Source organism: Chionomys nivalis, chromosome 7 (genome assembly GCF_950005125.1).
Source record: "Chionomys nivalis chromosome 7, mChiNiv1.1, whole genome shotgun sequence".
Lineage (NCBI taxonomy): Eukaryota > Metazoa > Chordata > Mammalia > Rodentia > Cricetidae > Chionomys > Chionomys nivalis.
Window position 1 is genome coordinate 81836251 of NC_080092.1, and position 26116 is coordinate 81862366.

Genomic DNA, 26116 nt, shown 5'->3' on the forward strand with positions numbered 1-26116 from the left:
CATCTCAATGGTGCAGACATCTGGAGAGGGTTGTGCTTTCACAAGTCACCAGCTGGTACCAAGGAAGGGATTGTGCACAGGCCAGATGGGGGCCAGACCCAGAGGAGACCCTGATCTAGGAGAAGGATGGCAGAAGGTGTGGGTAGCAACCAAGAGACCCACAAAAAAAGTGTACCAGATGCTGTTTCTAGATTTTCCCAGACCAGTTAGGTACTGTGGAGTTCAAGAGAGTCTGGGAAATTGAAGCTCTGGGGAAGGGATTATAACATCTGGGAAATTCAAGGCTCCCACATACTGGGTAATTTCACATCTAAGAGTCGACATCAGACGCGCAGAGGCTTCTCTGGGTCAGTCCAGAAGAGGTGATGGCAGGACCGGGTGGGAGGACTAGGAATGGGGGTTCAGTCTTTCTTGGGTTTGGGTCTTTGGAGCATCTCACTCTGAAGTTGGAGAAGCTGCAGAGTCCCCATCCTCTGGGTCCTGCTCATGAGGGGACACGGGCTGACCCCCCTTCACACGCTTCCACTTCATTCTCCGGTTCTGGAACCACACTTTGACCTGGGGGAGGAAGCAGAGGAGCAGGCTCACTCCAGGGCCAGGGTGGGCCTGGGCTCACCATGCTGTTGTTCAAGCTAAGTGGCTCCGGGATCTGGAGCCCTCACTTGTGGCTCTCCAGCCCATGAGGATCCAGGGACTGAGAGGGAAGGGAGAACACACAGATCTGCCCAGAGGCCTGCCCGTGTCTCCAGATGTCAGGCAGAGGGGGTTCTCTCTGAAAGATCACTCTGCATAGTCCCTCCTTTTCCACATCCTGCCCACTCCTTGACATCAGGCTCCTCGAAAACGGGCCCCAAATCTCCGCCTCTGCTTCCCTAAGAACTGAGGACAGAATCACTAGCCTCATTCTTTGGCACACTGATACATTACCTCTTAGTTCCTAGCGCTCTGATCAATACATGTTTTAAAAAGATCTGACCTTCATGATCACATGACATTAGGGTTATGATCTTATTGCAGAGATGGAAACCCAGAGGTCACAGGGCCAGGATGTGGCAGAGGCGAGATTTAAATCTAAGCCTTTTAATCCAAAACCCAACACTCTTGCGGAGCACGCTAGCAGCTGGAGACTGCTATTACATGTTATTAGCCCTGCTATGACACACAGGAGCAGGTGTGACACTTCCAGGAAATGCCTAAGCCAAGGGCCAGGGACCCTGTCCTCGGTGTCCCAGGACCCAGGTGCATATTTGCACCACCTGAAAACTTAATTCGGGTGCAGATTCCCAATCCCCCTCATTATCACTGCAAAATTGTTCCCTGGGACCTGCATTTTCTTTCTTTCTTTCTTTCTTTCTTTCTTTCTTTCTTTCTTTCTTTCTTTCTTTATTTATTTATTTATTTATTTATAAATTCGATCTCACAGTAGCCTAGGCTGGCCTTGAACTGACTATGCAGCCAAGGCTGACCTTGACTTAAGGTCCTCTGACCTCAGGCTCCCCACTGTGCTGGGATTATAAACCTATGAAACCTTGCCGTTTGTGGTGTGGGGATTAAATCCAGGGTCTCCCGCGCACTAGGCAAGCACTCTACCAATGAATTCCATCCCCAGCCCATCTTTTGATTTCTTTCAAAGCAATTCCTTAGGTTGGCCTCAGCTCACTATGTAGCCCAGGGTAGCCTTGTACTCACAATCTTCCTGCCTCTAACTTCCAAGGGCTGAGTTTACAGGTGGGTGCCACAACACCTAGCTTTCAGAATCTCCACTTAAACAATTGCCTAGGTCAATCAGAGGCAAATGCTGATCCAAGTTTGGTGGAAATCAGATATCAGATGTTCTAATCCTTGTCCACGTGAGAAGCACCTGGGAGCTGGGCAGTGGCCCACGCCTTTAATCCCAGCACTCGGGAGGCAGAGTTGGGCAGATCTTTGTTAGTTTGAGGTCTACAAGAGCTAGTTCCAGGACAGGCTCCAAAGCCTGTCTCAAAAAAGAAAGAAAGAAAGAAAAAAAGAAAGAAAGAAAGAAAGGAAGGAAGGAAGGAAGGAAGGAAGGAAGGAAGGAAGGAAGGAAGGAAGGAAGGAAAGAAGGAAAGAAGGAAAGAAGGAAAGAAGGAAAGAAGGAAAGAAAGAAAGAAAGAAAAAAACTTAAAAAAAGAACCTGGCGGGGGGAGGGGGGGACGACGACAGACCTGGACTGCCTAAGCTCCATCCTAGACCAATTACAGAATCTCCGTGGGTGGATCTCCCCAGAACGGTTGATTGCCTGGTACAGCTGTGGCTGGGTAGAGGCAAGCAAGGGGGTCCAGGCAGGGGCGACCGGGAAAGCAGGAAGGGAGGTGAACAGAAAAGCGTGCGGGCCTCACCTGCCGCTCCGAAAGGTCCAGGTTGACGGCGATCTCGTATCTACGGAGCCTGGTCAGGTAGTTATGGTGGGCGAACTCGGCCTCTAGCTCCCGCAGCTGCTCCTTGGTGAAGGCGGTCCTTTCCTTCCGGGCCTTGCTGCTGCCTTCCGGCTTTCCCCCATTCTCCTGGTTATCTGCGAAGAGAAGACCCCAAATGGGAAAGACATGAGTGAGCCGAGGAGGGGGTTCCAGTTCCCTTCCGTTAGTCTGTAAACATCTGGGCAGCGTTCTCTGGCCTCTCTCATTTTTAAAGTACACTGAGAAGCTATGGTGTCCCTAATTCTTCTAGCATCTTGTCCCTTAGAAATATGTTTAGTCCCAAGGCACTCGTGAAGCTGTGCTGGGCTATTTGAAGGCTCTAGGCCCACCCAGCCTGCCTCCAGGGCATTCTGGGCATTGGAATTCTGGCCCTGGGCCCCATGCTTGGTCTGGTCAGGGCACTCAGTGGTGAGACAGGGACATGGGAGAGCGGCTGATCACCGGGACCTGCAGCAGCAGCTTCAATTGAAAACTTGTGCGAAATAGAAATCCCTGTTACATCAGAAACTCACAGAAGCAGGATGGGAAACTCAGCAACCTTTGTGTGTGTGTGTGTGTGTGCCAGAGACTGACCCTAGTCTGTTAGGTTCTTCTGTGTGTCTATACCCTAAACCATCTCACTGACCCTCTACCTAGTTTTTGAGCTTTAGGTCCTTCACTGAACCTGGAACTAATCAATTTGGCTAGACTGGTTGACCAGTACACCCCAGGGATCCTCCTGTCTCTATCTGCTCGGTCCTAGCATTACGGGCATTCATTACTTTGTCCAGAATTTTTTTTTTGTTTCGGGACAGGGTTTCTCTGTGTAGCCCTGGCTGTCCTGGAACTCACTCTGTAGACCAGGCTGGCCTCAAACTCAGAGATCACCTGCTTCTGCCTTCAGAGTACTGGGATTAAAGGTGTGTGCCACCACCATCCGGTCAGAATGTTTTTTTCAAACATGGGTACTAGGGCTTAAACTCAGGTTGCCAGGTGAGCCATCGCCCATCCCACCCCTCAGCAGCCTTTCTGTAGGGTCGAAGTTATACACCACTGCTCTAAGACCAGATTGCTGGAATGTTCCCTAGGCCCCAGGAGCATCGCTATGATAGGGCTGTTCACACACACCCCGGAGTCTGCTGCAGAAGGCCAACCCTGCAGAACATTCTGAAACTCTAGGGCTTCTGTTAGACACAGGGGCTCAGTCCTAAGCCTTGGCAGGGCCAGGAAACAGTGTCTGTACCTGCCTGTGCCTCTTCCTCTCTACACTAACCCAGCCGAGAGGTTTCAGTATTGACCATATTTCATAGACCAAATGCAGAAACAAAGCCGCCTAACCACTAAGTGCGGGAGGCAGGACTCAGACCCAGGTGGTTTGAGTCAATACACTGTCCCAGTTTGAGATAATGAGATACCTTTTTTTCTTTTTGGTTTTTGAGTCAGGGTTTCTCTATGTAGCTTTGGTGCCTGTCCTGGAACTCACTCTGTAGACAAGGCTGGCCTCAAACCTACAGAGATCCACCTGCCTCTGCCTCCCGAGTGCTGGGATTAAAGGCATGTACCACCACGGCCGGCCCAATGTGAGATATCTTTGAAGAGTTTACAAACTGGAGTCTGGTGCAGAGAGGAGGAACTGTATCTAGGATTAAAGGCATTCTTATGTCAAGATCAGGCGGCTGTGCCTCTCCCTTAGCAACAGTAGTGACGGAGAGGCCACAGGCAGGGGACTAACATACCTGTACAATTACCTAACAGTTAACACAGTTAGACAGTCAACTGCCACAGGAACCCTTCCTGCCTGGGGAAGGGCTCATAACACTTTGGGCTTTCTCTTCTTCCATGTCTCTTTTTAGTCTTGGAGACCATGAGGCGGGAAATAGGCTTTCGCTTTCTGCGAGCTGTTCCTATCTACTTTCATTCCCTCACCAGAACTAACTGGACCGCACCTAGCTGAGGTCCTCAGAGGCCTTGAGCTAAGCCACCTGCAGGGTACGTGGAAGGATGCAGGCCTGATGAGTCAGGCAAGGGAAACCGCCCACACCCTCAGCTGCGACGCCAACTTGTGGAGATGGCTGGGGACCCCACTTTAACCTCGAGATTCAGTTTGTAACTCTGGGCCTGGGGCTTACTTTCTCAGGCAACTCGTTTGTACTTCAGTTTCTTTAGCTGCCATCTCTCCATCCAGTTGCTTGGGTCAGGGAGAACCGCTCAGGAGGTGACTGGTTGGCGAGGGAGTGTGGTGGGGGAGGGCGCTTATGGTTCAACTCCCTATGGGGTCCGCGGTGGACTCCCCCAGGCTAGGAGAGGTAAGAGTCGGTGGCGGCTGGGTCTCTGCCCAGTGGCCGCTGGCTCCTGGCCAGAGAAGGCGGGCCCAGACCCCGTCCGGGATGCTGGAGCGTGGGCTGGATGGGAAGGTGGGAAGGACGTGTAGTCCCGGGGCGGGTCCCCTAGGAGTCCGCCGGCCTTGGCGCCTACCAGCGCCACTAACCCTTCTGGCGGCTGGCCCAGGAGGGTCGGTCACGCAGCGGATGCGAAGGCTTCCCGGAGCACTGCTCAGCCGATTGAGGCCAGGAAGCTGGGGAACCGCTCAGATTCCGGGTGTCCACAAACTCCCGTCCCGGGGGCCCACGGTGTTCCCCAGCCCCTCCTTGTCACAGCTGCGGGGAGTGGATGGGCCAGGGGAATTTTACTGCGGATTCAATCTCCACTCTCTTTTCCAAGAAATTGGAGAAAATAAAGCATCTACTTGCAAAGTTAATTTTTTTAAAGACAAAATTTCTTTTTGAACGGGCCTCAAGCTTGATAGGTAGTGGAAGATGACTTGAACTATTCTTTTTCCTGCCTTCACGTTCCTAGTGCTGGGCCTATAGTTAATGCACAACTGCCTAGTCAAGGCCAGTCTCAAAACACAACAGCTGGGGCTGGAGAGATGGCTCAGCGGTTAAGAGCACTGACTGTTCTTCCAGAGGACCTGAGTTCAATTCCCAGCAACCACATGGTGGCTCACAACCATCTGTAATGAGATCTGGTGCCCTCGTCTGGCCTGCAGGCATACATGGAGGTAGACTGTTGTATACATAATAAATAAATAAATAAAATCTTTTAAAAAAAAAAAAACACAACAGCGAAGTCATGGTCTCCATGTCTTCATGAAGACCCAGAGAAGCGGGTATGTGCGGGAATGCTCTGAAAACCTACGTTACAGGGCAAATATCAAGATATTAATTGTTCCACTGTTTCAATTCTATGAGATGCCCTTGAAAAATCTGGAATGGGGTTAATGACAGCTGGCTTTTACTGGTCCATTGTTTCTTCTTCAGATAGGGTCAATTCATGCTATCCAGTCTTGTCTCAAAATGATGATTCTCTTGCTCCAGCCCTCTCAGTGCCAGGATGACACGTGCCACCCTGCCTGGCTGACAGCTGGCATGCTCTCTGCAGTCAGGTGTACCCACTTCCTTAATCCTCATCGAAACCCCCTTGCCAACGGCTACTCTGATCACCCCGTTTCTTGGCATGGTCATGTGGGTTAGCCCGGATCCTCTGGCTAATGTTCTCTCTCAGGGTTGTGACCACTCTTCAGTACCTGCCATACTGGAGGCGCTTGTGAAACCATCCCTGGGTAGAGGGAGAGGCCTGCACGTTTGCCCAGCAGTGTTTAAGTGAGAGAAGAGAGATTTGGAATCCAGATCCACCTGACTAAAGCCAAGGTTCTCAACCTTGATGTCAGATTTTTCCATCTTCAGGCTGGATGCCCCAGGCGGGGCCTGGAAATGGAACATAGCCTGTCCCCACTTCTATGGTCCTTCAGGTCATCACTTGGGGGTTTCCATCCACACCCACCTTCATCTTCTCCCAGGGCTGCCCCTGTGTGCCCAGCTGCCCTACCACACCCCACCGAACAATGCTGTGTGCCCCTAAGTCCTGAACACGATCCTCCCTAGAAAGAAGGACTGGGAGAGAGGGAGGGGACAGACTGCCAGGGAGACAGGTCCTCTCCTGCACCTCACTGCACTGATTTGGGTTCTGATCTGTCAATACGGCAATTCCTCCCACAGTGAGAACACTTGGGTCCCTCATCAGCTTCCCAGAGTGGCACAAGCTCTTGTCACGATCACAGATGATGAGATGGCCAGAAGCAATAGAAGGAGCTAGGATCTGGAAGTGGCAATTTGTGTCGTAACAGTATGAAAAAGCCTGCAACATTTTATCCAGACAAGGTGTGTGAGGGCTTCTCTGACCCTTCCGGCCTGAGATATACAGTTCACAGGCTAGGATTCACACATAGCTCACATGTGTGAATGCGTGCACGTGAAATGTGCACGTGTACAGTTCATGCGAATGTTCATGTGCATTCAAGGGAACTCACGCACCGACCACAGAGTGTAGCATTCATTTTTTAAAATAATGTTGTATCTGTGGATGTTTTGCTTCCATGAACGTTTGTGTACCGTGTGTGTATGCCTGATGCCGAAGACCAGAAGAGGGCATGAGATTCCCTGGAACTGGAGTTACAGAAGGGTGTGAGCCTCCATGTAGGTGCTAGGAAGTGAGCCCTGGTCCTCTGGAAGAGCAGCCAGTGCTCATAGCCTCTAATCCATCTCCCCAGCCCCTACAACGTGTATGTCTGTTGAGAGCCTCCTGCCTCCCCTTTCTGGATCTGTCTCCCCATGTATAAAATAATAGGATCAGATGGAATCCTCATTCCCATGAAGAACTGAGCCCAACACTCTGGTCTGCTTCCCCTAATTCTTTTGCTTTTCCTCCAGGCCTGGAGGGACTGGAGGCCCTTGCAGCCGTGGATGCTCTTGTTTAGCCTGTCCCCCTTGCTCCCTCGAGTCCCAGCTGACGTGGATTGTTCATTGTTTTGTCACAAAGCTCCTGTTCATCTTTCCATGGCCCTCAGCCCAAAGCTCAGAATACCCCTAGGGAGTTTCTCTTCTGCATGCAGAGTTCCCTTCCCTGACCCTGGGGGAGGGGAAGTGTGTTGGCAGAGGCTTCAGAAAACCCCCTGGAGAGCCTGGGTCTTGGCACCTGCAGGTACCGGCCTCAGGGAGGAGCTTCCTGACCTCGGAGGAGCCGCCCTGCAGTTCTCCAGGTCTCAGTTTCCTCACTTACAAGACAAGAATAGCTGCGCCCACCATGAGCATAAGGCTGCTCATAAGTCAAAATGAGGCTGATGACGTGTTAGCCTGCTGGACAGTGCTTGGCACAAGGCACGCAGCTGAGCCGATCTGAAAGAACTGCCAGGAGACATCCTATTGGCTGTGATGTTTGAATGATGATTTCACAGACCTAGAGATGATCAGAGGGTACCACATCCCAGACCTGTGTACAAAGGATGCCTGCCTGCCTGCCTGCCCGTCCATCCTCTCTCTCTCCCTTCCTCGAGACAAGGGGATGGGCTGTCCCAGAACTCACTATGTATCTCAAACCGTCCTAACATTTATGTGTAACCTTCTGCCCCAGCTTCCCAAGAATGGGAATTACAGGCGCGAGCTAAGGATGTCTTTAAACATCTGTCTTTGGGACACCTCTTCCCTTCTCCACTTCTTTTCGGTAGGTCAGCAGCTGTGGCCACTGCTAGTTGCTATTGCTAGAGCCTTCCATGGGACTCAGGCACTGTGGCAGAGTAACCATCCTCTGTTCAGGACTGTGGAGGGAGGAGGCGAGCACACTGCTGACTCGCTCTGTGGTTAGTGAGGAGCTCCCCCCCACTCCATCTGCCCGTGCTGCACAGCCCTCAGAACAAGCGGGACCACAAGGGGACACTCAGCCGTGCCCAAAGAAATGCAAACAGGATGTGCGTGTGATTGTGGTTCCCACCATGGGCTTTAACATCAGCTCAGGGAAATCATTTCAGAAGGGGCTGTCAGACCTGGCAGTATTTCCTCAAGTTAGCAGACAGCCTTATCAGGGTGACAGAGAGGGTAGACAGACTCAGTGGAACACGCCTCCCGGGGGTGCTGCACCTCTGCTCCCCAACTCCACTGCACCATTTTCCATAATTTCTAACAGGCCAGACGGAAAGCATTATGCTCTGTATTCAATAGCATTTTGCAGTGAATGAAAGATTTCTTTCTCCAAGACAGAAACTTCTTTGGGACTTTCAAATTGACACCCGGATCACAGAATGGTGGAGCAGGAAAAGAAGGGGACTCAGGAATGATCTTAAGCCATTTGCTGATTTTACAGATGAGCAGAGGGATGGCAAGGGGTCTGCCTATGGACACACAGCAAGTTGGTGGTAGACTGGGATCCGGAACTCAAGTCTCCTTGATAGGAAGTCACTTACATAGAGATCAGTTTGCTTCCTGTTACAGCCTCTTACTATCAATGTTATTTTTTCTTTGACAGCGCTATGGATAGAACTCAGAGCTCATACGTACCAGGCAAGTGCCTCCCACTGAGCCACACCCCAGCCTCTCCTGTTAGTTATCCTGTGAGGCAGGAGAGATACATATGAGCCCATTGAACAGATAGAGATTAGGATCCAGAGGCCACAGGGCTTGCCTAAAGGGCCAGTTTAAGGCAACAGCCATTTGTCATGCTCCCTCAGGGGATGATGACCACAGAAGCTTTACTTCAAGATGCTCTGGGGACAATGTCCGGGTCAGGGGCTAGGTCTGTCTCAGTGGGACTCCCCAGGGAGGAGAGAGGAAGGGTCTATTTGGGGTGATACCTGGGCAAGCCCTCTGAAAGGTGAGTCTGTCGTCTCCTGAGCTGTCTTGAAGCAGATACTTTGCCACACTCCTGGGCCTGGTACCTTTACCTGCAGAAGGAGAATGGAGAGTCCCCGGAGGCAGGCAGGAATCAGACAGAGACAGTGAGAGGCCAGTTGCATGTTCACATCTGGGACCTGCCTGTCTTCCTGAGCTCGGCTTGACTCTTTCACCAGGTGCTAACACCATCCCATTGTCTAGACCCCACCACGGTCCTGTGGGTGCATGAAGAGACATGAAGCCCGGTGGTGGGGCAAGGGAATTTCTAGCAGGGAGGGGGCACCAGATCCTTCTGGAACAGGCATGCCTGGTTCCAGGGTAGTAGTCTTCACTGAGAGTCCCTGCCAGGGTGGAGCAGTGAGGGTGGGCAGTAGTGACGGGAAGAGGAGGACCAGGCCATGAGGGGCTGTGGGGGCAGTAGAGAAGTTCAAGGTGCAGTGAGATAAAAAGGGTGCTGGGGGGGAGCTGACGGAATGGAGGTGGGAGCATCAGTGTGTGTGTGTGTGTGTGTGTGTGTGTGTACATGTATGTGTCCACCCCACCGCCACATGTATGTTTCCAGAGAACAGATCCAGGTCCTCATCAGCCAGGTGAGCATTTTATCACGGAGCCATGCCCCCAGGCCTGGGGACAGCCTCTGGGACAAACTGGAAAGGCACAGGCAGTGCTGGGCTTTCTTTTTGAGTTTTAGATGTCCTCATTTGATGTCACCAAAGGAAGTGTGGGCTTCAGGACCCGGAGCCACTGCCCACACAGTTCCTTTACACTGAGAGCAAAGAAAACAGGAAAATACCACAGGACAGTCAAGGATGGGTGTATCTGGGCCAGAGGCGGAGAGATGGATAGGAAGGGCCAGTGAGGGGGCAAAGAGGGATCTAGGGTGAGGCGCTGCCTCTGGGGCCTGCAGGGAACATAGGACCTGCTTCTAAAGCCCCTCCTCCCTGTGTCCTGGTGTCCCTGTCAAGCCAGAATGACAGGCCAGTAGGCAGGCAGCTCCTGAGCTCGGCCCTGCCAAGACAGTGGACAGTGCTAATGTTGCCCTTTGGCTGGCCTGCTCACGGCCTAAAGGGTCTTCAGACCTTCTCGTCTTAGATGTCCAGCAGGATCTTCTGCCTCAGCAGAAACCCACTCTTTCTAGAACTCTGCAGCTCTGCATGGTCAGGAACCCGAGCAGGTGAAAGATTTGTGCTCAGGCCTCTGAGCTCAGACACAGCCAAGACCAGAGGACCTCTCCGGAGCCGGGTCTGTTTTTCAGAGGAAGAGCAGGCCAGTAAAGTCAGAGGCAAGGGACACCCAGAGGGACACTGGCAAGTACCAAGCTGTTATCTCCTCCCGCACTGGACATGAGGGGCCCTAAGGTGGATTCTCCTTGCTCTGGGTTTGAGATGGCAGAAGAGTGGCAAAAGCTACTCATCCCTCAAAACTCAGCGCCCAGTACTGCAGTGACAGTTCACCAGGGAACCCAAGGACATCTGGTGGCAGATGGCCGTGACTCTGACAGCCACCCAAGATGCAGCCTGCCCCGGGGAGAGCCTGAAGAGAGAAGGGTGCTTTGGCTCCTCTGATCCCCTGTTCCATGGAGGGTCCTTCAGTCAGCCCAGCCCACGTGTTTATGCACCTTGACTCTGGGCTGGTTTCAGAACTGAAGTTTGTTGCTTTGGAAAGCACCCTTGTAAGTGAGACTTCCAGAGTCCTGATGCATTTCAGACACATGGCACGGGATGGAAACCTCCGTGCCAGGCAGTGTGACATGCTCTCAGAGAGAGGGCGAGACAACAGAGAGAATGAATGAAGGACGGGAATGAAGGACGGGAATGAAGGAATGAAGGAATGCCAGGCTGCAGTAGAGTAGATGTTGAAAGAGAGACTCCTGTGTGTGAATGTGTCACCAGGAAGACTCGAAAGAGGAATCCGGCCTCCTTCTGGCCCTCTAGATCTTTCCATTTGAGAGAAGATATAGAGTCATAGGCCTCTGTGACTCTGGATGCAGGGTCACCTGGGGTTGACGAAACCATGGAGCTAGGAATATGGCACAGTCCAAGTGTGCAACAAGGGAGGCCGAGAGAGGATTCTTGCTGGGAGTCGTGACACACACCTTTAATCCCAGCACTCGGGAGGCAGAGGCAGACAGATCTCTGTGAGTTTAAGGCCAGCCTGGTCTACAGAGTGAGTTCCGGGACAGCCAGGGATATATGAGACCTTATCTTGGAAAAAAGAAATAAAGAAAGAAAGAAGGAAAGGAAGGAGGGAGGGAGGGAGGGAGGGAGGGAGGGAGGGAGGAAGGAAGGAAGGAAGGAAGGAAGGAAGGAAGGAAGGAAGGAAGGAAGGAAGAAGACTGTTCTGGAAACTCACAGTGGAAGGAGATGACCTCAACCCAATAAAGGCCCTTCATGAAAAGTCCACTGCTAGTATCATACTCAGGGGTGAAAAATCTCAAGTTTCCTCTCCAAGATCAGGAACAAGGTGGAAATACCCACCATGTCACACCCAGTAACACAGCACTAGAGTCCCAGACAGAGCATCAGGCTGGAGAGATAATACAGACGTGAAGAGCACTCTTTTTTTTTTTTTGGTTTTTCGAGACAGGGTTTCTCTGTAGCTTTGGAGCCTGTCCTGGAACTAGCTCTTGTAGACCAGGCTGGCCTCGAACTCACAGAGATCTGCCTGCCTCTGCCTCCCGAGTGCTGGGATTAAAGGCGTGCGCCACCACCGCCCGGCTGTGAAGAGCACTCTTGCTTTTGCAGGGGTCCTGGGTTCAGTTCCCAGCATCTACATGGTGGTTCCCAACTATCTGTAACTCCATATCCATGGACTCTAGCACCCTCTTCTGGCCTCCACGGATACTGCACACACATGGTGCACAGATACACATGCAGACAAAACACCCATACATGAAAAGTAAAAAAAAAGTTGAATCTTTTAATAAAAAAAACAAGCAAGGTAAAATTATCTTGACAGATGTCACCATCTTGCATGTAGGAAATGTTAGGGATCCCACAAACAAGAACTTAGAGTTGATAAATTCATCAAGTTGTAAATGAAAGTACAGAAGTCACTGTGTCTAAACATATGAAGGACCCCAAAGGTAAGTTAAAATAACAGCATTAAAAACACTCAAGAATAAACTGAACCAAAGAGACAGAGGGCCTATATCCTGACAGCCACAGGATGTTTCTGGAAGAAATTAAACATGAACAAACAGAAGACATTGTGTTCACAGACTAGAAGAGAGTATTGTTAAAATGTTCACACTGCAGAACACCGTAGCAAATTCAATATAAACCCTGTCAAAATCCCGACATTTTAGCCCACAAACAAATCCTAAATTCTTTTTTTTAAACATGACCTTTTAAAAATAATTTATTTAACTTTATGTGCATTTTACATGCATTGGTGTGAAGGTGTCAGATCCCCTGGAACTGGAGTTAGACAGTTGTGAGCTGGCATGTGGGTGCTGGGAATTGAACCTGGGTCTTCTGGAAGAGCAGCCAGTGCTCCGGACCTCCGAGCCATCTTTCCAGCCTCCAAATCTTAAATTCTTATGAAAATGGGATGTCAAAGGACTCCAAATAGCCAAGATAATCTTCGAAGGAAAGAAAACTGGGAGGCTTGGGCCTCCTAATTTCAAAGCATACTATAAATCTACGATAATCAATTGATATAAAGACAGATGAGCAGGAAAGAGGAGGGAGCCGGAGGTTAGCCCTCAGTAGGTGGCCAAGGCTATACAGTGGGAAGAAGACAGCTCTGCCACAAGCGGTAAAGGGGAGACTTTACACACACACACACACACACACACACACACACACACGGCTGAAATTCCACTAAAATCAGGAGCAAGACAAGGCTGTCCACTCTCTGCATATCTAGTCAATACAGTGCTTGTCATTCTAGCGAGCACAACAGGACAAATGAAGCAGATCGAGGGGATACAAATTGGAAAGGAAGAAGTCTATCACTATTTGCAGATGATATGATAATATACCCCAAAAATTCTACCAGAGAACTCCTACAGCTGATAAACAACTTCAGTGAAGCGGTTGAACAAAATTAACTAAAAAAGCCAGGCGGTGGTGGCACGTGCCTAATCTCTGTGAGTTCAAGGTCAGCCTGGTCTGCACCAAAGACACACACAGCGAAACCCTGTCTCAAAACAAACAAACAAAAAAACACATTAACTTAAAAAAAAATCAGTAACCCGCCTATATACAAATGATAAATGTGCACTCTTTTACTCCCAGCACTGGGAGGCAGAGGCAGACAGCTCTCTGTGAGTTCGAGGCCAGCCTGGTCTATAGAGTGAGTTCAGGACAAGCTCCAAAGCTACATAGAGAAACCCTGTCTCAAAAAAACAAAAACAGCCCCCCCCCAATTAAACATAGAATAACCATATGACCCAACCATTCCACTGTGGGTATACATCTAGGTCAAAGAGATACAGGTACTCGTTTCCCAAAGTGTACTCACAATTGCCTAGTGATGGAAGCAGCCCAAATGTCCATCAGCAGATGAGCCGATAAGGGAAATGTGACAAAAACACACAGTGGAATATTACTCAGTCTTAAAAGGAAGAAATCCTGGCTGTGTGCTACAACGTCAACGAAACCTGAGGACTGACCAGTTCGGGGTCTAAGAACCTGATACGAGTCCTAGCCGCGAAGTGCAATAAGCCAGTAACAAAAAAGACAACCGCTTCCTGAGTCCATGCACGAGGTACCTATAACTCCCAAACTCCTACTGAGAGGCAGGCAGCTGCCAGAAGATTGGGGGATCTAGTCCAAAGAGAAACTCCAGTTTGCAAGATGAAACGGTTCTGGAACTCTGTCCTAGGACAGTGGATCTGCAGTTGGCTGCTGTAAAAGGTCATTTCAAAATTGTAAAGATGCCGAATGTTCTGCTGTGTGTTTTGGACCACGAGAAGAAAAAAAAGATTCCCCAAAGATCCTCCACATTAAGAAATCTCCCTCAAGTCCCTTTACGAAGTTGCGAGCAAAGCCAGGAAACAGGAAATCCGCGCAGGTTCTAGAACCACGCTACCATCAGTAGCTTCCCTGTTTGAGACAGCCCTCTCTGCGTAGCTCAGGCTAGCTTCAACTTTGCCACCCTCCTATCCCAGCCTGCTGGGATTTCAGGTGCGGCCACCACACCTCGGCAAAGTTGAAGCTTTCTGACTCTTGCTCTCACTGGTGTGATGCTGTGGACGATACAGCCACAGGTTTTGAACAGGGGAAGATACAGTCAGCAAGGGTGGCTTTTGAGCTGGATATTAGAATATGTAGACTGGGAGAAGGGAAACATCAGGGCTAAAAGGCCAAATTAGGGAATCAAGACTAAAAGACGGGATGTGTGGGGAGGCCAGCACAAGGTAGGAGCAGGGGAGGAGAAAGAGGAAGAGGAAGGGAAGGAGAAGAGGGGGTGAGGGAGAAAGAGTGAAGACAGGAGGAGAAAAAGTGAAAGAGAGTAGGGAGTGGAGAACGGGGAGAAGAGAGAGGAGAGAAAGAGAGGGAGGGAGGGAGGAAGTGCGGAAGAGAGGGAGGAAGAGAGGGAGGAAAAAAATAAAGAAGGTTTGAGGGTTTGGGTAGTTGTGCGGGCCTTGGAGAGAAGACCTCAGAGGGTAGAATTCGGGGGGGCAGGACCAGATCCCAGGAGCCGCAGGCCCAGGCTCCGAAGGAAACTGAGACACGCCGAGGCTGAGAAAGGCGCCGCTTGGCTGATCGAGAATGGGGTCGCAGGGACCCTGGGCGCCCAGTGCCCCTCCCAGGCAGCAGGGCAGCCGCGCTGGTCACAGGCAACCTTCCCTTGAACCCCGTCAGGAAGTCACCGAGAAATCCCCCGTTCCCATAAATTAAAGACAATAGCAGTAGCTTGACAGTTTAGGGGGAAACAGCAGTGGCTTCGCAGCTGTCCCTGCCAGTAGGGGTCTTTAACACCCCTGGGCACGGCTGGGGGTAGGTAAGATAAGATTGCACTGCGGGTCTCCGGAGATCCCTTGGGGTGGGGGGAGGGACATCGGTCTTTCTTGACCCTCTGCCTGCGACAGAGAATTAGCTTCTGCTTCTAAGGGAACAAGTTGGGGGGCGGGTAACAAGGCGTGGCGGGGGGGCGGGGAGTAGCAGGGCAGGGGTGGGTTGCAGACGCTGGTGATGATAGAGATAGGTGCAGAGTCCATGCCTGGAGCCTCCTGGGACAGCAATGTGAGACACAATTTAACATTCATCCGTCCCTCCGCCTACCTCCACAGCTCCTACTGAAGCGCTAATTGATCACTACTGGAGTTTAGGACAGAAGGATTGCAAGAACTTCATACATCCCGCCGACCCAGGAACTTCTGAGACGCTCTATCTGGAATATTCAATTCTATTATTCCTGATATGTATATGTATATATACATATATATTTTTTGTCCAGGTCTCATGTATCCCAGGTTGGCCTGGAACTCTATCAAGCAAGAGACCATCTTGAACTTCTAATTCTCCTGCCTCCACTATTAGGTTCTGGGATTCCAGGCATTCATTGTGGCATCTTATTTGTGGAGTATTGAGGATAGAACTGCGGGGTGGGAGTGGGGGAGACTTCAGGCGTGCTCTTGTACTCTATCCACTGAGCTCCCAGCCCCCGTTCTGTTCTATGTTCTTAAGCAATGGTTCTCAACCTTCCTGATGCCGTGACCCTTTGGTACAGTCCCTCATATTGTGGTGACTCCAACCATAAAATGATTTTCATTGCTACTTCATAACTGTAACTTTGCTACTGTTACGAATTGTAATGTAAATATCTTTGTTTTCCGGTGCTCTTAGGTGACCCCTGCAAAGAGGGTTGTTTGACACCCAAAGGAGTGGAGACCCACAGGTTGAGAACCACTGTTCTAAAGGCTTAGTTCAGAAAATGTGGACTTGTGATCAGTCACAGCTGCTAAGAGACTTTTACAGTGCACCAGAAGCAATGTCAAATTTCAGATCACTGTACTTAATAATCCCAGCTGCTCTAGGTGTAAGTGACATTGTTCCAGTCCCATTATTTCTCAGTTCCGGAAGTAGAGGCAGCAAGAAGGTAACAGTTTTCCCTGAGTTGTAAGAACCCCATCCTTCCAACCCAGTGGTCAAGGCTAGTTAACCTTCTTGGGCTGGCTTATGAGGACATAAATGAGGCACCCCGAATCCCAGCAATCAAGATAAATAATATTTGAGCACATTGGGAAGCAGAGACACAAACATCAAGAAGTTCAAGGCTAGCCTTGGCTACAAATGAGTTTGAGGCCAACCTGGCCTCCTTGAGATCCTGTTGCAAGTAAACAAAACACAACAAACAAGAATCAAAATTAACCATCTGGGGATGTAGCTCAGTGGTGGAACCCTTTCCAGACATGTACCAGGCTCTAGATTGGGCTCCCAGGCCCCTCAAAATAATCCATGATGAACAACAACAGTAAAAACCATTAATTAGAGGATGGGGGTCTGTAGCTCCTAGGGAACTTGGGGACTTTTCCGTGGGTTTGTCTCTTTTGAGAGTTCCAGATTCTGCATTCAGTTGTGAGCCTTGCTGTGACTTCCCCCCTGGTGAGGCCCTTGGGAAGCTGACCCTCCTGCCTCCTCCTTCCTCCGCAGTTAAATTCCAACAGCAGAGGCACGCAGCACCTGGGCAATAAAGATCTCCCCGCTGACCAGCCACATGGGCTGGAGGGAAAGTCAGCTCCCCGGGCCCCACGCCTGCTGTCTGTTCCACTGGAAATCTGCAAGAGTCCCAAGTGAGAGGACCCAGGGCCCCCCCATGAGTAGGAGTCTTTCCGGGTCAGAGGCTGGCTTTCAGATGAGCCACGTGCATGCTCCCTCTCTAAAGCCCTGCTATTGGCTACTTGCCAAAAGGGAAGATGGGTCATTGGGTTTTGCTGAGACTTTGCCTGAGTCCAGAAATCTCCCAGCTCCTTTCCCTACATCCTCAGTCTCCTGGAAAGTGGCTAGATGCTGCAAGATGTCCACAGAACTGGGGGAACAAGAGTGGCAGGCACTGCCAAGGAGAGAGCTGTAGCCCTACCTAGGTGCCCGCTCCACCTGGGAGGGGCCGCCACCTGCTCTAGCCTCCCAAAGGGCTCATTCAGCTAAGTTAGTCAAAATGGTTGATCCCACCTGCCAGATCTAGAGCCCCCTGTGGGGACTGTAAAAGGCCCCTCCCCTTAGCCACGGGGATACACTGTGGTCATATCCTTACCCACTCTGTCAGTACATCCAGAAGGAGCCTCAAGCCTCGGGATCAATACCACCTGAGGACCGGGCAGGGATCTTCTGAAGGTATAGAGTTTGGAGCTTAGAATCCAGGGGCTCATTTCACTTCTTAGAGGACCAAAGCTGGTTTGCCTGATTCCCAGACAAGAGTCTTTCACCCTCAAAACAGAAAAGTCCAGGTTAACCTGGACTTCAAGGTCTTCCTGCCTCAGTCTCCTGAGTACTGGATTATGGTCTCGTGCCCAGGGTTCCCTCAGACTCTGTCTCCTTTTTCACAGTGTGGAACGGAGAAGCCAACCAAGCCTACAGTCTCCACTTTGCAAACTTGTGGGACTCGAAATACAAACAAACAAAAACTGCTGTCTGTAGCTCCCACCACTTGGAATTTCCTTCCTTCATTCCCATCCTGCCCTGCCCCCCCTTCACCCCCAGGCCCTGAGGGCACAACCTCCAGGTCTCCTCTTCCTCTCAGCCTGAGCTCTTCAGAGAGACAAGACCTCTTTTCTAGGGTCTAGCGCTCAGGAAAAGGTGAATACTCCGGATATACACTAGGTCAGAGGGGGCTTACAAAGAGAAACCCAGCAAGTTCTCCTTTGTCAATTAGTGTTCCCCCTATTAGGCCCAGAGAGGTCCTTTATATGGTCAGGTCAGTGGGCATTCCCTATCAGGAGTGTCAGAGTCGTGGGCCAGTGCATTTTCTGGGCCAGGTGGGAGAGGAGGACCAGACAAAAGAGGACTAGAGGCCGGGTGGGCCTTATGGGAAGATAAGAACCTGGGAAGGAGAGAAATGTTTTATCTCCAACCTCCAGGGTGGCCTTGGCACCTGCCTCTGCACACCTGCCCCTCTGACTTTCCCAAGGCTGCGTGATCCCCAAAGAGAATGTCTTGCAGCATAGACTTCCCTGATGCCCCACCAGACTTTGTCAAGGTGAGCTGTCCACTAAGTGTAGGCACCACCTCTATGTGGCGATACCTCTGGGTAGTTTGTCCAAACCCCACTCTCCCTATTCCCCTCATCTCTCCTATTCCCGACACAGACCTGCTCCTCTGCCTCTGGGCTCCTGATATAGGGTCCTGGGTCTATCCATTCAGACCCAGCATAGGTCCTAACCCCCAAGCCTCAATCAGGGCTGAGTGATAAGCTTCAGCTATGGCTCTGCGACCATTGGCAGCCTCTTGAGTGTGGTCATGTGTGAGTCAGAGGCAGCCTAGCCCAGCAAGAGTCCCCTGCAGACCTCACCAGTGTGAACCCCAAAACCCCATTCCATGTAGCCTTCCAATCCTCCCTGGCCACATATGTCATTTGCTCACACACGTTCTTTGCAGAGACCCAGAAAACATACCAGCCCTATCACCAGAGAATTCTAGAACTTCTACAGTGTAAGACTTCTCCCACCCCGGAGTAAGTTAGACAACACTTTTTCCAGTAAGAACCCCTAGGCTCTGAGAGGGCGAACAACTTGCCCAGGGTGATGCAGTAACAGGCATGGTAAATTCTTCCCATCACCACCTACCTGACCGTTCTTTTTTCCTTCTGGACAGTTTCTTCTCAGGCTCACTGGCGATGCTCCCAAGTATCATGTAATCCTCACCGGATCCTCCTGTGCCATCTACCAGGCCCGGGCTGCCGGCCCCCATCTCTCTGGCGCTCCCAGCGGGGCCCGGGTTGAGCCTTTGGCCGACTTCGGAGATGGGGAAGTGCCAGTCAGGGGTCTGTGGGAAGGCAGGATGTTGCTCGTTGAAGATGCGCTCTGTCCGGGGCAGGCTGTGTGGAGTGGCTGCCAGGCAGGAAGCAGAGAAGTCGGGGTATGCTGCTGGCGCTGGGAAATCTGATTTTTGGTGGAAGGAAAACGGGGTTGGTGGATAATGGGACAGCCCTGAAGCGCTGCTACCTTCTGAGTGGGGGTTTCGAAGGCAGCCCCAGACAGGGGCGGGAGGGTGGGGGTTCCTCACGCAGCTGTTGGTTACCGGATCCATCTGCTGTCCGCTGCCTGCCTCAGTCCGTTCAAGGATTTTGCTCCGCACTTTTTCTATTCAGAGTTTGGTAATTAAAAAAAATTGAATAGTAGAGAAAAAATGTTGAATGAAAAAGTTTCCCCAGGAAACGAAACAAAAATTTTGCCTCCACGTCCACAAACACGTGGCCAGTAATACACATGTGCACGCCCACACCTGTCTAGGCTTCACGGCTGCCTTCCTGCCCCCGATACACGCCGACTGTCGGGGTCCCTTGTGCATGTATTTGTTGCCTAGGGCACTAAACATTTTGTCTGTCCTATCTCTGACGCACCCATACTGACAAGCTCCCTTCCCGGGGACTCTGAGTGAAGGCCTGCAGAGGGCTGGACCCGGCGGTAGAGACACACTTTTAAATCCTGCGGTGGGGAGAGAGGGACAGATTTCTGCAGTGAAATGTGAGCGAGGAGAGGGAGGGGTCAGCCCACTCACCCAAGGTCCCCTCCAACCAAAGCCCGAGCAGGCAACACTATCATCAGAAACATTATACCCACTTCTAATGGCATTTGCAGGCGTAGACTTTTAAAGAAACATTGTTTTATTTTTTTTTTTTTGTAAGGAGAGAGAGAGAGAGAGAGAGAGAGAGAGAGCATGCATGTACGCAGCGCGCGCATGCACGCGCACACACACACACACACACACATCCACGCTCTTCTGAGTGCCTCCCGTAACACAATAAAGTTATTTTTATGGCCTTGTTAACAAAATTCCCCGAGTCTTGGATTTAGAAAAAGCCTTTAGTGGAATCCAGAATCCACCAAATGCCAAATTCTGGGGAGAAGGGGGGAAGTGGGTGCAAGAGACAGACTTGCAGAATGTGCACTGATTTAAAGGGTTTCGACTTCTCTCTGGGGAAACAGAAAAAGGAGGGGGAATTTTTAAAAAGTAATTTTTCCTCCCCCCCCCTTTTTCTTTTTAATCTGGTGAGTCTTGGCAGCCCAGAGGTGTGGTCTGGGGTGTAAAGAAAGACATACTCCAGAAACAACAACAATAACAAAAAAAGAAAAAGAAAAGAAAAAAAGAAGAAAGGAAGAAATAAAGAAAAAATTCTCTGTGAAGAAGGAAGAAGAGGGGGAGAAGGAGGAGGAGGAGGAGAAAAAGAAGAAGAAGAAGAAGAAGAAGAAGAAGAAGAAGAAGAAGAAGAAGAAGAAGAAGAAGAAGAAGAAGAAGAAGAAGAGGAATTTCGTGGCAGCCACTTTCAACCTCCGACTTCCATGTCAGTTGGCCACAGGTTTCTCTAGAGAACCTCCGAGTGATTTGTCTCCATAGCCAAGGCTCTTAGGTCCTTGAAGTTTTGAAGTTTCTCGGGTGACCCCCACCTTCAGCCTCTTCCACCTGCCTTCCTTTCTCAATCCCTGAAGGCATCTTTGGAACCCTGGGTGTGGAGACAGGAACCCAGGCACCTCCATCCGCTGAGAGTTCATCCCAAAGGGAGTTCCCATGAGTCTTCCTGGCTCGTGTGTCCCAGGTACCATTTCACCTTGCTTGTCAATCTACAGCAGTGGTTCTCAACCTTCCTAAAGCTGTGACTCTTTAATACAGCTCCTTATGTTGTGGTGACCCCAACCATAAAATTATTTTTGTTTCTACTTCATAACTGTAATTTCACTTCTTCTATGAATCATCATGGAAATCTCTGTGTTTTCTGATGGTCTAAGGCCCATGTGAAAGGGTCATTTGACCCCCAAAAGGGTTGAGATCCATAGTTTGAGGATCACTGGTCTACACTATGAGGATACTGGCTAGCTTCTCGATCTCTAAATGTTTGACAGTGTTCTGGAGAGATTTCCCCCTGCTCAGAGCAGCAGGGCCCTGCAAGGCAGAAACCCCATGAGGAAGTCTGTGGGACAGTACACCTCACCTCTCTGGGTCTCTCCAGTTGATTTACCCCCATACCCACGGTGAGGGGTCTCTCCCTCCTCCCTGCTGCCCACCCCCATCTGCAGCAGCGCTCTCAGCAGCCTGCACTGTTCTAACCATCTGACTCCCCTGGAATGAAGTACAGAAAGACCGAGGAGCTTGAGCCAGGCCACATTATAGGGGAAGGGCTTCAGGACCCAGGCAGCCTGCACTGGCTGAACCAGCCTACTGTCTGGGAATTTTACTCTCCTAAATTAAATTGTAAGCAGTGTGGGGCGGGGGCGGGGGCTGTGTGTGTGTGTGCGTGTGTGTGTGTGCACGTGTGTGTGTGTGTGTGCATGTGTGTGTGTGATCTTTGCATGCACATGTAGAGGCCAGGTGTCTTCTTTGATTGTTCCACATTTTTGTTTTGTTTTTTCGATTTGTTTTTGTTTTGTTTTTTGAAATAGGGTTTCTCTGTAGCTTTGGAGCCTGTCCTGGAATTTGCTCTGTAGACCAGGCTGGTCTCAAACTCATAGATCCACTTGCCTCTAAAGGCATGCGCCACCACCGCCTGGCTTCTACTTCTTTTTTTAAAATTCATTATTGAGACAGGGTTTCACTGTGCAGCCTTGGCTGTCCCAGAAATCACTCTGTAGACCAAGCTGTCCTCGAACCCACAGATCTCTCTCTCTCTCTCTCTCTCTCTCTCTCTCTCTCTCTCTCTCTCTCCAAGGTCTCTCACTGAACCTGGAGCTTACCATTTATTTGGCTAGGTTTCTGGTCAGCAATTCCTTAAGACTTGACCTGTCTCTGCCCCCACACCAGTGTTGGGGTTTCAAGGCTATGCCGCAGCCTCGGGGCCCAGCTTCTCCATGAGAGCTGGGGACCCAAACTAGAATGTATAGCACCCACTTCTCCCACTGAGCCTTCTCCCTGGCCTGTATTTTGGTTTTGAGAAAGAGTTTCATTATGTAGCTCAGGCTAACCTGGAATTCACTTGGTAGCCCAGGCTGGCCTCAAATTCACCGTCCACCTGTGTCGGCATTCTAAGTGCTGAGATGGGCGTTATGTGCCCCCAGACTGGGTCACCTGAAATTTTGAATAAAACTGCTTTTGTGAAAGGCAGAGTGGAAAAGAGACGAGCGAGGCTCCTAAGTTCACTCCTTGTTGACCCAGCGAATCTAAATGGAAAACGTGTGGGCAGGAGAACACTGAGAGATTTCCAGAGGAAGAGCCCTTGTGAGGCCCTGTGTGATGGCGGCGGGAGCCCACGGGAGGGGCGGGCTCCTTAGGAAGCTCTGGGGGCCTGACCTGACAGGCTGTAACAAGATCCCTGTTGGACTGTCCTCCTCACATCTGGCTCAGGGTCCCCATCCCAGGGAGGCCCCCTTGGCCCTTTGCCCTGGGAAGGGGTGGGCACTGGGTCATGGTGGGGTGGGTGGAGAGGTCAGGAAGGGCATGGGGCGGGCTCCCAGCGGGATGCTCTGTGCTGGGAACCTAGGCCCTGGCACCCTGGTGCTCCAGCAGCTGCTGGTGTCTGTCAGCCCCCTGGGGCACCACAAGGCCGCCACCTCTACATCTTCCTGACAGGCCCCTCTTCTGAGGCCAGGAAAGAATAACAGCCCCCTCCTGCCGCAGCCCATCTGTCAGGTGAAGGCCGGGCACCGCACCTTTCACCTCCTCAGAGTCAACCGTTCCCTGGCAAGGCCCTGTGGGGCCAGGAGACAAAGATGGATGGAGGTGTCTGTTTGCAGAGAAAGCCCTTGGCTGCAGCCAAAGGGAGTGGTCCAGAAGGGAGGGGCCCTGGCTTCTGGTGTTGCTGGGGGGTAGCTGAAAGGGGAAGAGGAAAGACAAAAGTCAGGGAGGGGTCCCGGGGATCCTGGAGGCCCCCAGCTGGGCCACACCTGAGCCATCCCTCAGAATGCTAGGAATATCCCCCATTGCTCATGACAAACAGGCATTCCATGACCAGATAGGCCGGTTTCTGAGCCACCCACCTCAGCCACCTGTATCTGGAGATGCTGAAGGTCGGTGGGAGGTCCTCATTTAAGGAATCTATTCCTGTCATCCCTGGATACTGTGGTCAAAAGAGAATGAGACATTGTCTCCTCAGTGGTGAAGTGGCATTGATAGGAGAGGCCTCATAAGGCTGTGTGAATTAAGTGAGCTTGTACCTGAGGCAAGAGGAGGCTGGCAGAGACGGTCAAGGTGTAAGGAAAGCATGGGGCCTTCTCTTTCCTTAACTGTGTAGAGTTTGATTGAAAGATGCCCACCTTAGCCCCAAATTATTATTACCCTTCCCCCCCCGTCTGTGTGTGTGTGTGTGTAAATGTGTGTTCGTGTGAAAGCCAGCCTTTAATGTCACCCCTCAGGATACCAGCTTGTTTTTTAGATCAGGTCTCACGGACCTGGAGCTAAGATGGCTGGTCAACAAGTCCCAGGGATCGGCTTGTCTCTTCCTTGCCAGCAGCTGGATTTGGAACACATACCACAACCCTCGGCTTTTCACATGGGTTCTGGAACCAAACGCAGTTCTTTGTGCTTGCGAGACAAACACTGAGCCATCGTCCCAGGACACAGATTCCTTCTTCTATGGCCACAAAACACATATAACATAAGCATGGTTTGGGGAGTCAGGGGGGTGTGGGTTCAAATCCCAGCTCTTCCATTAATAAGTTGAAGGGCGTTGAGCAACTTGTTTGATCATACGAGCCTCATTTTTCCTTTTTGTAAAATGGGAATAAATGTCTTCCCCACTGAGCTGTAAAGTGGGGTCTCTCATGAAAACTCTGGTGACAGCCCTATACATGATATCACCTTCTCACTATTCTATTGCTGTGAAGAGACACCATGGCCAAGGCAACTCTTATTAAAGAAAGCACTTAACTTGGGACTTCTCTACAGTTTCAGAGGTTGAGGCCATTATCATTATGGCAGGGAACATGGTGCTGGAGAAGTAGCTGAGAGCTACATCCTGATCTGATCACACACACACACACAGACACACACACACAGACACACACACACACAGAGGGGGGGAGCACCTCTGGGCTTGGCATGGGGTATCAAAACCTCAAAGCCGGGCTGGAGAGATGGCTCAGAGGGTAAGAGCACTGGCTGCTCTTCCAGAGGTCCTGAGTTCAATTCCCAGCAACCGCATGGTGGCTCACAACCATCTGTAATGTAATGAGACCTGGTGCCTTCCTTGCCAGCAGTATATTGTATTCCAAATAAATAAATAAATAAATAAATAAATAAATAAATAAAACTCAAAGCCTACCCCTAGTGACACACCTCCTCCAACAAGGCCACACCTCCTAATCCTTCTAATCCTTTCAAATAGTGCCTCTCCCTGGTGACTAAGCATTCAAATAGGAGCCCCTGGGAGCCATTCTTATTCAAACCACAACAATGGTAAAACTAAGATTGTTGCCACAAGGACAATGTCAGGTGTGAAATACTAAAGTGCCCCGTGAGAAAGTGTTAGTGGTGAGCAGACAGAAGTGCTGTCCCCACTGTCACCTTCAGCAACCTGAGGAACTCTCCTAATCTTATAGGGATTAGCTTGGGCCACACTGAGATTTCAGGACTAGCCAGTTTGTGAAGCAGAGCTGGGAGCCAGGGATTTTATTAACCATGATTTTTAAATGTAGGCTGAAGTACAAGGCTAAAGAGGAAGAAAGACATCCCTGAGAGCTCTGGGGGAGGGGGACGTATGCTTCCGGAGGGAGAGCGAGAGAAAGTAAGTCACACCCGGAGGTGAACACCCGGCTTCTCCAAGAAAGAGTCAACAGTGATCGGTCTTGGTCTCTGCCTCAGTTTACATGTCCAGCGGTTACTAAGAAACCCTTCCTCCTCTTTGATAAGAGATATAAAGGAGTTGGCTTCAGAGATGCCTTGGATGGAATTATCACCAGATGTGACAAAATCCCAAGTAACTAAGGTTGGACATGGACTTTAATGTGTGTTTCCCCTCCAGGGGGTTTTCTGGTGAGATTCCTAGAGAACATTGGCTTCTGGCTGGGAAGAAAGCCTACAGGTGGTTGAGGATTGTGCTGGGGTTCCTGTCTGTCTGCTGGTGAGAGGCTCCCGTGTGGTTCCAGAGTGAGGAACCTTTCTTCTTATCTCCCCACAGACTTTCCCTGCCTTTCTAGCCTGTCTCATGGGAACTGTGTGATAGTTAGCATCCACTCCCACATGAGAGCAGGCCAATCACGCGAGCCAGCACATCCCCTGAGACAGGGTCTCACTATGTATCCCTGACTGTCCTGAAGCTCACTGTGGATCACAGACTGGCCTCAAACCCTCAGACATCCTCTCACCTCTGCCTCTCAGGTGCTGAAATTAAAGGGGCACACCCCCATGTCCGGTTCTGAAGCAGGATCCTGAGAGATGGGATAGGAGACGGGACCAAATTAAGTACGTCAGACATGGTTGTGGCTAGGACTAGAAACCCGGAAAACTCAGATTACCAAAGGAGGTGGGCACAAAGAGGATTGATTGCCTTGCCTATAAACCAAATCCTCAGGTGATATCCAGGCTGTGACAGAAACACCTCCTAAGCACGAGCAAGGAACTCAGGACCGCGAGGGGTGCACCCACACACTGAGACAATGGGGATGTTCTATCGGGAACTCACCAAGGCCAGCTGGACTGGGTCTGAAAAAAGCATGGGATAAAACCGGACTCGCTGAACATAGCAGACAATGAGGACTGCTGAGAAGTCAAGAACAATGGCACTGGGTTTTGATCCTACTGCACTTACTGGCTTTGTGGGAGCCTAGGCTGTTTGGATGTTCACCTTACTAGACCTGGATGGAAGTGGGAGGTCCTTGGACTTCCCACAGGGCAGGGAACCCTGACTGCTCTTCAGGCTGACGAGAGAGGGGGAGTTGATTGG

The 26116-nt window shown here is 50.7% G+C and overlaps 1 protein-coding gene across 2 annotated transcripts in view; it reads right to left on the reverse strand.

Annotated features, from left to right (window-relative positions):
* The window catches only part of Meox1 (mesenchyme homeobox 1), a 19861-nt gene extending 526 nt beyond the window's left edge, over window positions 1–19335 (reverse strand). The window contains exons 1-3 of one of the 2 annotated variants that reach the window (XM_057776071.1): window positions 18873–19335; window positions 2361–2533; window positions 1–558 (exon numbers count right to left, since the gene is read on the reverse strand). The exon at window positions 1–558 is cut by the window's left edge and continues 526 nt beyond it. In XM_057776071.1, coding sequence (XP_057632054.1) covers window positions 436–558; window positions 2361–2533; window positions 18873–19335 — 759 coding nt within the window. In that variant the 3' untranslated portion in view covers window positions 1–435. The remainder of the gene's footprint in view (window positions 559–2360; window positions 2534–18872) is intronic. The other variant, XM_057776072.1, reaches the window with a different exon arrangement.
* Between the last annotated feature and the right edge of the window lie 6781 nt (window positions 19336–26116).